The sequence below is a fragment of the Loxodonta africana genome, chromosome 8 (genome assembly GCF_030014295.1).
Source record: "Loxodonta africana isolate mLoxAfr1 chromosome 8, mLoxAfr1.hap2, whole genome shotgun sequence".
NCBI lineage: Eukaryota > Metazoa > Chordata > Mammalia > Proboscidea > Elephantidae > Loxodonta > Loxodonta africana.
This window is the reverse complement of record NC_087349.1, coordinates 91,285,663-91,298,620: the sequence shown is the minus strand read 5'-3', so window position 1 is coordinate 91,298,620 and position 12,958 is coordinate 91,285,663. Positions and strand designations below refer to the sequence as shown.

Below are 12,958 nucleotides of genomic sequence, written 5' to 3'. Positions count from 1 at the left end.
ATGTCCTTAACCACTACATTACAAAACTCAGTACCTCTCACATCTTGAAAATTGTGCTTCAGAATATTTATTTTCCTGGGATTATCGGTCCCCTTATAAAACATAATGGAATATTACTAAATTCAACCCAAACTTAAAAATTTGCGATAGTGCACTGCCAGACAACACCTCCCCAAAACTTAACAGTTTTTCAGACACATTTCAATTTCAAAATTTACAAACAGGTTTTACATTAGAAGTTTCAAAGTACATCTTTATTTATGGTAAAGATAATGAAAAAGACCTCTTTTTCCATTATCTCTAGAAGCCAGTCATTTCTTAAAGTATTATAAAATTTTAACATTTTCTGATTCAATTTTGTGGTAATGAGTACGCAAAAACAGACACAGGAGCTCTAGCTAACATCAGTTATTTCACAGGAACTTTTCAGCTTTCAGGTTTTTCTCAGTTTTATTGTAATGTATTATCACCTTCTAGATAGGACAGATAGGACAAATTTCCTTGAAGGCATTCTTCAGTTATTTTCTACTTATAAATAATGGGATAATTTGGCAAAATCATTTGGAAGTTTTATTTATTAAAATATCAATAACGAATTGTTCCATTTTAGTTTAGAACATACCAAGTTGTTTCTAATACATTTTCTACATTCCTTATGATTGATGCTTTTGATATCTTATTCAGCTGGAAAATACTTCTAATAGAAGAAATGAAGAAGCATTACAGCAGAGTTGTGAAATCATGAACAAAGCAACAGAGGTAAATGTCTATCATTATCATGATTTTCAAACAATAAAATTCATATAAAAGTCATTGCAAAGAAATAATATATAATGAATTGCTGTAATAAAGACCAATATCATCATCAAACTCCAAAATCCCCTTTGTCTCTCCCTATATGGTCTGCTACTGTATTGTATGCACACAGCTGCTATAGTGAAACCTTTTTAAGATGCTGGCACCAGGTTCACTGGTAACAGGATACAGGTGAAACCATATGTTTATCAAACATAAGTCGTCAGTACGTATCAATGTCAACATATCACATCAGAAAACATGGCATGAGAATTTATTAATAGGAAAACTTAGTTATTCTGGTACCAAGACATGGAGCCTTGACAGATGCCTCACAGACCAGGGCAGAGCTAAGAAACACAATGTTGGTTAGTAGGTCCTACCAAAACCAAACCTGTTGCTGTCGAGTCGATTCTGACTCACAATGACCCTATAGGACAGAGTAGAACTGTCCCATGGGGTTTCCAAGGACAGACTCGTGGATTCGAACTGCTGACCGAGTTCTTAACACTACACCACCAGGGCTCCATAGCAGGTTCTACCAACATGAAACGGAACCCAGTGCCATCGAGTCGATTCGGACTCATAGCAACCATATAGGACAGAGTAGAACTGCCCCATAGAATTTCCAAGGAGCGCCTTGTGGATTTGAACTGCCAACCTTTTGGTTGGCGGCTGTAGCTCTTAACCACCATACGACCAGGGTTTCCAGTGGGTACTACAGTATCAGTTAAAAAATTTTTTTCTCATTTGTTTCTGGGATGCATATTTATGTCATGTTGTTCTTTGTCCCTCTATAAGCAAGCAGTCAAAAATCTACCTTTTTATGTCATTAGTCTGAAATTAATGATGACTTAAATATGTGAAAATAAACCCTTAAGTACAGTAATGCTGCACTTTCAACTGAATCTAATATTAACATATCTGGTTTTCTTCAAGGCCATAAGTCTCTTACTTTCCACAAAGAATCAGCTGATGTAGAAGATCAGTATTTGTCATTCAAAAAAGGAATTCTGTGATTTAAAAAATACTCAGTTTCCTAGCTTAAGCACAGAATTCAGAGAATACAATACTCAAGAGTATTGTGTGAATAAGTTATTATGAAAAAAGTTTTACCAGCTGTTCCTGAATAAAAGGAATATACGCTACCAGGAATATACCAAGTAGCAATTTCTTCTAAAGAAAACCAAGCAGCAATTTAGCTTCAGAATGAGAAGATCTGAATAAAGAAGAAAAGTAGATGGAAAAAAAGTAACCACTGTTATTCACAACATAAAAAGGCAAAACAAACAAACCTGTTGTGATTGAGTCGATTCTGACTCATAGAGACTCTGCAGGACAGAGCAGAACTGCCCCACAGAGTTTCCAAGGAGCGGCTGGTGGATTTGAGCTGCTGACTTTTTTGGTTAGCAGCCAAGCTCTTAACTACTGCGCACAGCATAGTGAAAATCCGGAAGTTACATACTTCAGGAGAAAAGGGATTAGGCCAAAGACAAAATATTGGCATGGTAGGATTTTTTTTTTTTAAAAAAACAAGAAAATATATAAGAATAAGAGACACTTCACATTTAACTACCCATTGTCAACATATACTGAGTTCTCCTCAGGATAAATCAAATTTCAAGACAATGGCCCTTATGAACTACATACAAGACTTCCAGCAACTAATAAGCTGCACTCATATTTAATAAGCACCATTTACCTCTATGTCATTGTACACAGTTTCTAATAATCTGACTTATATGGAAACTTCCTCTGTGAAAGATAAGATGATTTGGATATTTTTATCAGTGCATAATATGGATATCAATTCAAGAGTAGTAGAGAGTAAAATCAATTATTCTTGAATTAAAAAAATCTATAGCTTCATGCTTTGTTCAAATGCAGCTTATTGTTAGGAAACTGCCACTCTTCCACTCTCCAAACTAGTAAACAAAATTAGGTAACGTTTACACTAAATTTAGAATCTTTTTCTTTTAAAGAAATAGCCCCATGTTATATCTTGTTATATTAACTTCAATGACTGCTGTTAAACTCTACTTAAACTTAGAAACATGACTGAGAGTCAAATAAGCTTCGAAAGAGGATCTGCTATTTTCATTAACTCATTTAAATGGAGATCTTTTTGAAATACATACTGCAGATAGCTGACAGTACTCCATAGGCTTTTTTTTTTTTTTTTGAGTGACATTCCAGTAAAGTGTCTAGCAGGTGAAAATTGAAATAACTGTGTAACATCTAAAAGAAATATAACAATTGCAGAAGAAACCAAAATTTACATATTATGTAACAGTTAACAATATAACCTTTTTAATGTTTTGGCTATCACAAAAAATCATTTAGAGAAACCATTATTTCAGTCACAAACATTGCTCTTAAAACACGATCTATCATCTGATTTATAACCAGATCTGAAAAACAGATATTAAGACTATGCTTAGTCTATTTTCTGGCAAAGAGCCAGAAGGAAGAGAGTAATTTTACCTTCTGTTAAACGTTCTGGGGGTGAGGGAGAGGGCCAGACCAAAGTAAGATAAGGAGTCAAAATTGGCATTCAATCCATTATAGACAAAGAGTGGCACTGAAGTGAAATCTTAGGACATACTGCTTTCTATATATGCAAGTAGTATTTATTTATAAAGGTCCTAGAAAGCTATGACCAACTTTATAACCTAGGCTTTCAAACTTTATTTTGTCTCCATATTCAGTTGTCAGTAGTTTTCAGCTAAACACTTAAATACCTAATGTGATTTTATGTCCTACATACACTATTCAGTGTTTACATATAGATTTATAAATATTACAAGTGACATTGGATAGAAAATTACTTATAATATTTTTTAGAATAACAACTTTGATTTTGAATAAAAACTGGAGTAGTTGGGCTTTAAAAATGCTTTTCTATATCTAAGTTACTCTTTTTAGGAAGTCACTGATGGAGACTGAACTTAAAAATACTTACGTAAATTTTAACAAAAAAGGGACTGCTATAGACAGATTTAAATGAACACTGTTCTAGACAAAGATAATGATCAAGTAGCACTCGACACTGACAAACACTGAACTTTCTTTTAAAACCACAGGATCATCCACTGTAGCAGCTGAAGCACTCAACCTTAAGGTAAACAGAGGCCAAGTCAATAAGACTGTGACAGCGTGGCGCAGAATAAAGAAGAAAAAGTGAACTTAAGCCAAAAGGTTTTAAAAAGTAAAGGTAATAAGTAAATTACATCAGAAAAGCAACTTCCAGGAGAACCTGAGCAGTCAACTCCCACAGCTGTAGTAGATCTCCTCCTTTAAGAATGGAATACAGTAAAGTAATTCTTATCACAATATACCAACTGTAGGAAACAAATGAGTTACTCACATTTGAAGAAAGTTTTTCTTAGGAGGTGAAGGCTTATAAAATAAATTCAAATCAAGATTTCATGATAGCAGAAAAAAACTAAAGGGAAGAATATTTTCCACAGCTGGTTAAGAAAGCACCTATGAAACTGTGCTGTCAGATGTTACAATGGAGGTTTTGAATTCTTTTATCAACTGCAGCATCACAAAGGCATTCACAGCATAACTTTAGGGAAAATGTTATCTGGCCTAAAATGACATAGAAATCAATTAAAAACACTTCTGTTTTAATACACAAGTTTTTCTGGGTAGCAGCAGTTGCTCCTGTGCTTGCCCTTTTAGAAAATATGAAACAGAAGCAATAGAGTAGGGGAAAAAACCTAGAGAATTAAGAGTGAGAGTAGCAGCATTAAACAGAAAAGCAAACACTTAAAGACATTAAAGAGCTGAACAAAGGAAACAGTACTGTGCGACTCTCAATTATACCAGGGTAAAGTGCACTACCTAAATACTCACTGATAACATTTTCCCTTATGTTGAAAACATAAAATCTATGTGTAGGTATTTCTGATATTAAAAAAAAAAAAGACATTCACTATTGTAGCCCTGATAGTTCTCTTCCAGTTTTTTTTTTTTTTTTTAACCATTCAGATGTATTTTGTGGGAATATTTATTCACATAATTTTTCTTAATACATTTCTTTCTACACAAGGCTGAATTTAGAAGTCGCTGTAGAATAACATTTTTAATTACAGTAATAACACATTAATAAATTATAAATTAACAAAATCTTCGTATTTGCTTTAAAAAATCATTTATCAAACGCTAACCTCCAGATTATCTGGAAAACTAAAGCTGCAAATTGCTATAAATCTGGCATCCCAATTAAATCGTGACTTCTAAAAGCATATAAAATGTCCCTTAAATTACCCCAAGTTCCACTCCAGAAAATTTTATTTTACCCTTTTCATAAGTTACTGAGTTTAGAACGTTCTAAATATTTTACCCAAATATGGAAAAACTTCCTGGAGATGCAAAGCAAAACAGAATAATTACATGAAAAGAATAAACAAAAAATACCCGTTAAACCAAGTTACTGTAGCTGGCAGCACTTAAGTTGGTAATTTGTGTTCTTCAAAAAGCTGCAGAGGTGCAAGGTGATTCACTGCTGATTAGCTGTTGAGCAGTTTTATTTAAGAGGAAACAATATACTTAATAAACTGCAATTGAGCAACAACCCTAGATTTAATTAATTAAAATGCAATTATGTAACTTGATTTACTCTTTGGACTGCACTCTGATAATGTTAAACCTTTAATTTAAAAATATTAACATATTTTAGCTTTCCTATGTAGAATCTATTTTCCACTCTCGGGGGAAAAATGGAAGAACTTGAGATCACGGTCTGTGTTCAGAGAATGTTTTACTGCTTGATTACACTTCTTGGTTTCACATTTAAGACCTGAAGTTATAAGAAGCAAATTACGTGGTTTTCAATTTAAGAATAGATGAACGCAAAAAATGGGGAAAATAAGAGACCCCAAACTTAAGCAAATCAAAATACAACTAGTTGTGCAGCTCCAGAGAACTTAATAAAAAGTAAATCAACTTTTAAATTGGTTAACTTTGGCGTCTGAATGCAAAACGTTTCTCAGTATTACCTACGTAGATGCCTACTAAGGGATGTGCAGCATTTGGGAAATCCCTGTGTGTGTCCTTTATATGCATGTTTGGTACACCAAGTTCTGTGGTAACCGTCCTCTTTTCAGCAGGATTTTCTTTTTTTTTTTTTTCGGTATGATTGTCCATCTCTGTATTTTGGAGTCTCACAGAACTCAGATTTCTGGCTGAGTATGCCGGCATTTTTATTTTTCCAGAGACAGAGCCTCATATCCTCTAGGTTTTTCAAGCATCTTGAAAAGACAAGAAAACCTGTGTAAAAATAGATATATTTAGTTTGAAGCAGTGACCCATAATAATAATAAATCAAAATACAACATCTATTTCCCCATAAGCATTTCTTCAGTTACTGTAAACTTCCATTCTCTTACTATTATAAAACCTCATAAAATTAGAACTCTGCAGAAGAACATATCAAGGACACAGGAGGACAAATTAAAGCTTCAAGTAGTAAATAGTCACAAAACATAGCCAATACATAACAGACTCCTTCTCCCTCCCCAGCAAAGACTATATACCAGAGTGCTGAAACTAGCATTTTAAATATACACATACACACACACACCAATTTATTAATCTCTCCCCAATAGCTAAACATCCCAAATTAAAAACAGTAAAAACTAACTAATCAAGACCTTAGATATTTACGTATCCCTCTTTTGGATTGATTATTAAATTTTTATGCTTAAGGATACCAGAAATGCTGGATTTTGCTGCTATATATTGCTTTTCTTCTTTTTCCAGTGTTTTAGCAACACTGAATCCTCTTCAAATGCATATAGCAAAAGGGATAGGAAGAATTTATCACTTAGCAAATACGAATGAGCAGCCAGAACAGAAGCAAAAATGTGAGTCAAGATATTCCAGGCCTATGAGCTGCTAAAAATGACTTTTCCCGACCCATAGAGACCGATCTCACTGGTTCAGATTTCTGTAGACAACATGTACTATCTCATATACTAGGCTAGTTTCAAACTCAGGTTCTGTACAAAAACAAAACAAACAAGAAGGTAAAATTGATATATAAGAGAAAGAAGCTTAAATGCTGTTTAAGACCCACAGATATGCACATTGACTATGAGATGAGACACATGTTCTACAGATCCCATAACCTCACTGTAATATTAAGGGAAAAGATGGAGCTGATCAGATCAGAAAAGAAAAAAATGTATACCCTAAAATCCCATCTCACACAAAAGTTTACTGACTCTAAAAGACAAATTTTACTGACAGGTGGAAGATTTAAATATATTACTTTGGCATGAAAGATACTGAGATAAAAATTTCATTTTATTAACGTTGGTTTTTAATACTTAAAAAAGCTTCCATAATTTTAGCTGCCATTTTACTTTCTGGCCCAGACAGACATCACTGAGGCGATCATTCCAAATCATCCTCCCCTTCAAAAACCTTTTCACAGGAAACGAAGACACCGTCCCACCACCACACTTCTCCTGCACAGCAGTCTTACCCCAACTCATTTTTTTTTCTAAACAAATCAAGGTCTGATCTGGGTCACCTCACAGTAAAAGGGCCAAAGGCTGAAGAGTCTTTTACTAGCTCCGCATTCCCCAATGCTTTCACCTTTCACACACAGCCCCTACTGGAGGACAGAGGTCTCGCTTAATTTGTAGCTCAGTTCAGTTGCTATGGCTGCTATAAGGTTACTCAAATCTCCTTTGTCAATATTCTAATCCGCTGCTCTTAAATTATCCTCATTTTCAGAGCAAAAGAATTTCTTGAACATGTTTTTATTTCAATACCTACATTCTCAAATTTAAGACCAGGAACGAAAGGAAATGAGGGGATAGTACAGGACTGTTTGTTGTTGTGTGCTGTCAAGTTGATTCTGACTATGGCCACCCAATATGACACAGTACTGCCCCATAGGGTTTCCTAGGCTGTAACCTTTACAGGCGCAGATTGCCACGTCTTTCTCCCGTGAAGCTGCTGGTGGGTTTGAACTGCCGACCTTTCAGTTAGCAGGGGAGTGCTTAGCCACTGCACCACCAGAGCTCCTTAGTATAGGGCTAGACCTCAGGATATCATCTGATCTAGTCCCCTGCCTTCAGTCTTAGGCATCCAGGAAAGACTGGTGCCTGTTACTGTTTTCTGAGTCTCTGAAGATAGAGACTCTAACTCCTTCTGAAACAATTCCAGGATTAAAATGTTCTGCCTTGATGTAAGAATCCAATGCTTTACGTCATTTCTGCAATGATCTCAAAGAAACTTTTCATATATTTGAAGACAGCAAGTAAGTTAAACTTTATTTTTAAAAGCTAAACAATGCCATTTAATCTGCTTCACAGAACTATGAAAAAAAGTAATACTAAAGTGAGGTTATCATTCAGTTCAGTAAAAATTTTCAGATGATGCAGTATCATGAATAAACTAAATTAGGAAAGCAAAACAAAATTTCATTCAGTTTTAAAATTTAATTCATTTTCTTCTGGGGGGTGGAGGGGGGAGCCTACTACAGGCACTTCATTACATGCTGAGTATCCAGGAGTCAGAATTGACTCAATGGCAAAGGATTTGGTTTGGTTTTTATACAAAGGTGAATGATGTAACTGAATGAATAAATCCATGATACAACTTTTGGAAGAAAATGCTCCTAGCTCCTACCTAATAATAGCAAAACAGTTCCATGAACTAGCTATGTGATCTTGACAAGTCAGGTTTCTTAACTTGTGACTTAAATTCTCTGACTTAAATTCCTCATATGCATAAAGGAACAGTAAGAGTACTGAGCTTGAAGGATTGGCATAAGGAATGAGTTAAGAGATGTAAAACGCTTGTAACAATGCCTGGGACAAAAAAATGCTATGTAAATGTTAACAAATTAATTCCACTTACTATGACCTTGGACTCTTGGTATAACTTGCTGCTTAAAGTCATGGAACTTAACTGTGACCCTCAGGTTTCTCACTGGTATGATGGGGTCACCTAATATGTACTCCATTGGGTTAAGTATCAGATTGAAATTAAATAAGCTAAAAAAAAAAAAAAGTTTGAAAGTACCTAGAGTACAGAAGTTACTCAATATACGACTCTATTCAGGAATCAAGAAAGTTTTTATTTTTTTTTTATATGTGTTTTTACATAGTAGTTTAACCTAACGTCCAGGGCATACGCACAAAAGCCTCAATGAATAAATGAATGAATAAAAATGATGACTGAGAACCTGTAATTCAACATAACACTTTAAAAAACAAAACAGGAAAAGGAAGAATTACCTATAAAACAGGAATCTGATGCTTAATCTGAAGGGTGCTCAGGGCAAGATCTATTTACTTCAAACCATTCATCTATGCAGCTAGAAAGGAATAAAACCAGAAAAATTGAAACATTTATGTTTAATTATTTATACCATGACAGTCAGAATAAAAATGCTTACTTCCTGACTTCAGCATATCTTTGTAGAAAAAAACCCTCAACATTTTGTTATCATATTTGACTAAGTAAGTAAAGGGTATGTTTATTTTACTTTGATTATTCTAAGTGGTTAAAGAATTTGTAAAATTGTTATAAAATACTTTCAACAGAAGAATCATTACCAAAATAGTACCTAAAGAAGTATCACTTTACCAATATTTAAAATTAAGGAACAAAATTGGACAAACATTTCTTTCTTCAAAATAGTTATTCATTTATGCAAACATCTACTGCTTCATGCCACCAACGGATGTAATGAAAAGCAACTTTAAAATTTTAATCCTTGATAATGATGTACCACATTTTTGAAAGATCATATTCATATAAGTGATTCTTAAATATTTATTTTAATTCTGTCCCACTGTGCAATAATCATCATATACTTGAATTTATAAAGCATTTCATGGTCTTATTTAATTATACACTAAATATTAGGGTGAGTACAATTACCTCATTCAAAATCAGCACTGTCCAATACAGTAGCCATGAGCCATGTGTAGCTATTTAAGTTTAAATTCATTAAAACTAAAGGAAAAATTCAGTGTCTTAGTCACACCAACCACACAGCAAGTGCTCGATGGCGATGTGGTTAGTAGCCACTTTACAAGACAGCACAGATAAGAACATGTGCATCCCTGCAGAAAGCGCTACTACACGGTGCTTTGACACGATTGAATCAAAGCCTTGGAAGGTTAAGTAAGTTGCCCAACAGCTAGTAAGTTACTAAAGCAGGATTCACTGTTCAACATTTTTCATTGATGACACATATCATATTTGTATATACCACAGAGCTGGAAGGCATGGCTAATATGCTCAAGGGCAAAATTAATATTTATCATTATCTCCCGACAGATTGGTTTGGTAGGTGTAAACGATGGATGAAATTAAAAGGGAAAAAAGTAAAGTACTTCATTCACGGGATATTCTTTCAAATATATAAACCAATTTCTGTTGCTATTAAGACTTTTGTTCTCTAAATAAACACTCTGTTTGGCTTATGGACACCCTGGTGGTGTAGTGGTTAAGAGCTATGGCTGCTAACCAAAAGGTCAGCAGTTTGAATTTACCAGGAGCTCCTTGGAAACCCTATGGGCCAGTTCTACTCTGTCCTTTAGGGTCAGTATGAGTTGGAATCGACTCAATGACAATGTTTTTTTTTTTTTTGTTCAGCTTACGGCACTATTTTCGGCCTATTCTCCATCCTATTCACCTAGCTGTAGAGTGCCTTGGTACAGTGCGAATTACTTCTGTTGTGTGGCCCTTCTAGCCATGGTCTTGTAAATCCTGCCCAGGTGATTGTGTGATAGGGTAACTGTGCCTACAAAGTGGATTGGTCAATTTTGCCTTAAAAGAAAGCCAATTCCAGAGCAGAGAGGTGGCGTCCACAACCACCAAGGAAGGAACGGCCAGCAGCAGAGACCTGGCAGCAGGAGACAGCATGGTGGGCTTCCCAGCCCATGGTGAGAGAAAGGTGAGTGCCTCTGGGCAGAGACTGAGGGCCAGGGAGAGGTGTACCTGCCAGCACAGCTGGGGAGGCTGTCCTGGTGGAAGAACTGTATCCTGAGTGGTCTTGAGCCTGGGTTGTAGCTGTTACTTCCCTTATAATAAACCCCATAATCGTGAGTATGGTCTACAAGTTCTGTGTGGCCACTGCAATGAATAATTGAACTTAGCAAAGAAGTAGAGTGTTGTAGAAGGGACCGCTGGTGTCAGAGGTGGTAAAGATGGCCAAGAAAGGAGGTGTGACTGACCTCCACCTCATAGGAATCAGCCTTGGGCTGTTGATCTTGGTTCTCCTAGACACCTCCCCCACACCATTTTTACAGTTAGTGTCAGAAGTGGAATTCTTCACGATGATTCCAGACTTATGAAAGCATGGGACTTTGTAGGAAAAAGAACGAAGGGGCTTGGGAAGTGAAACTTTTGATTCTTAGATGGTTACTTTGGTTTTTGTTACCTGTACTGGCTGAAAAGCTGCAGGTGCAGAGGCCTGGGGCAAAAGCCAGGTCAGATAAGCAGGATGACTGATAGGGGGTCAGGGGCTATACAGGTTCCACCCAGCAAGAGGCCCAACGCCATATGCATATGAATGGAAAGACAGTCAAATAGAGAACAGATGACTAAAGCAGAATGTTGTAAAACGGGTTATACGTTTATTATTATGTGTTTAACTGAATGCACTATGGATACTAAATGTTCCTCCTACCTGGAGTTGTAAAGGAGACCTAACCGTGTGGTAGAAATGAATACTGGGTATTATGGATTACAGAGAGCATGTAACTCCGCCTTCCAGCCGGTACTTAACTGAATATGCTAAAAGAAGATTTGCCCTGGAGAAATACAGGCATTCTGTTTCCAACCAGTAGCCCAGTGCACAGAGTGGGGCTTAGGTTGAAAACCTGAACCCCACTAAGATTTTGCATTTGAAAAGACACGCAGAACCACGCAGAACTGCCGAGAGAACAGAAGATTTGCATTTGAATGAAGTATTTACAGAAAAAAAGCGGCTGTTTTGCTTTTTGAATTTCCAGCAAGTGCTTTGCTGTTAGATGCATCCAGGCAGGAAAAGTCAGCACCCAGTGAAAGGAACCCTCTTCCAGGACTGGAAGTTAAAGCAGACAGCCTGGTCTGCTCGCTTGTGGCGACCACCTGGTCCACTCAATGAGTGAAGTGGGGCAAGCGCAGCAATGAAGAGAGGCGCTGAATTTGGGCATGTTCCATTGGCACTCGTTGACCCAGCCCATGGGGGCTAGGGAGGAGAGAGAGAGGGGAAGGGCTGGCTGGTCAGAAGTAAAAGGAGTTGTATGTGGACTCCTTAAGTTTAGGGTGGAACACGCTGACCTAGCCCAAGTGGACTAGGGATGAGAGTGTGTGAAAGGGCTGTCTGAAGTCCCTGGAGGTGTGCGTGAACTCTGGATCCTGAGGCTGCTACCCACTGTGACCTAGCTTGGATGGCTAGGGATGAGCTTACCAGACCAGACCAGACCAAATGAAGATGTTTGACACTGTGAGGTGCTGTAGACTGCTGCAGTTTGATGGCTTGCTTTGGACTGGACTTTGCTTGTGGATGCAGATGCTCAAAGTTTCAACCAAAACTGAAGATTCTTCAAGACCAATGAACATGCTTGTCTCCTCAGTATTGGTCTGACAGAGACGAGCAATTTAAACGTTGGCTATCTAAAATGGGGGGAGATAAAGGCATGAAGTGGCTGGCTTACATACTTTTGTGAGTGTGCTTACATGAGGGGGACCAGAAAGGATCCCCACTGAATAGATTCCTCTTTTCTCGATGGGTCTGGGGAAGAGAAGGGTGGGGGGGGAAGATGTTGATAGGATTATATGATTCAGTTGTGAGTGCTAAAGTGTTAACAGGGTTAACTGTGATTGTAAAAACTATTTGTAGAAGCTGTATGTACAAGAGTGGACTAAGGGGAGGCACTGTTGGATTACAGTGACCAAACCTAAAGTCCCCTAAAGGTTTTGCTATGCTGATACCTCTTGAGGCTCACAGCAAGGGAATAAACTTCTCTCAGTTAATTTTATTAGAGGCCAGAAAGGGTGAAGTCCAGATGACTTTTGGAGAACCTGACTAGATCAGATGAACACCTGCAGCAAACCTGAATGGCTGGTACCTGAGTAACTTCATCCTGTGGGCTCCTTGCCCTATTGAAAGACTTAATTTTTGATGACTGTTTTGGACTGG

General features: G+C 36.9%; 1 protein-coding gene across 1 annotated transcript in view; it reads right to left on the bottom strand.

Moving 5' to 3' along the window:
* Positions 1 to 5,914: 5,914 nt before the first annotated feature.
* ZNRF2 (zinc and ring finger 2) overlaps positions 5,915 to 12,958 on the bottom strand; it is a 116,964-nt gene continuing 109,920 nt past the window's right edge. Inside the window, exons 4-5 of the mRNA XM_010587431.3 lie at positions 9,057 to 9,136; positions 5,915 to 6,072 (exon numbers count right to left, since the gene is read on the bottom strand). Of these exons, the coding sequence (XP_010585733.3) occupies positions 9,079 to 9,136 (58 nt within the window). The 3' untranslated portion in view covers positions 5,915 to 6,072; positions 9,057 to 9,078. The remainder of the gene's footprint in view (positions 6,073 to 9,056; positions 9,137 to 12,958) is intronic.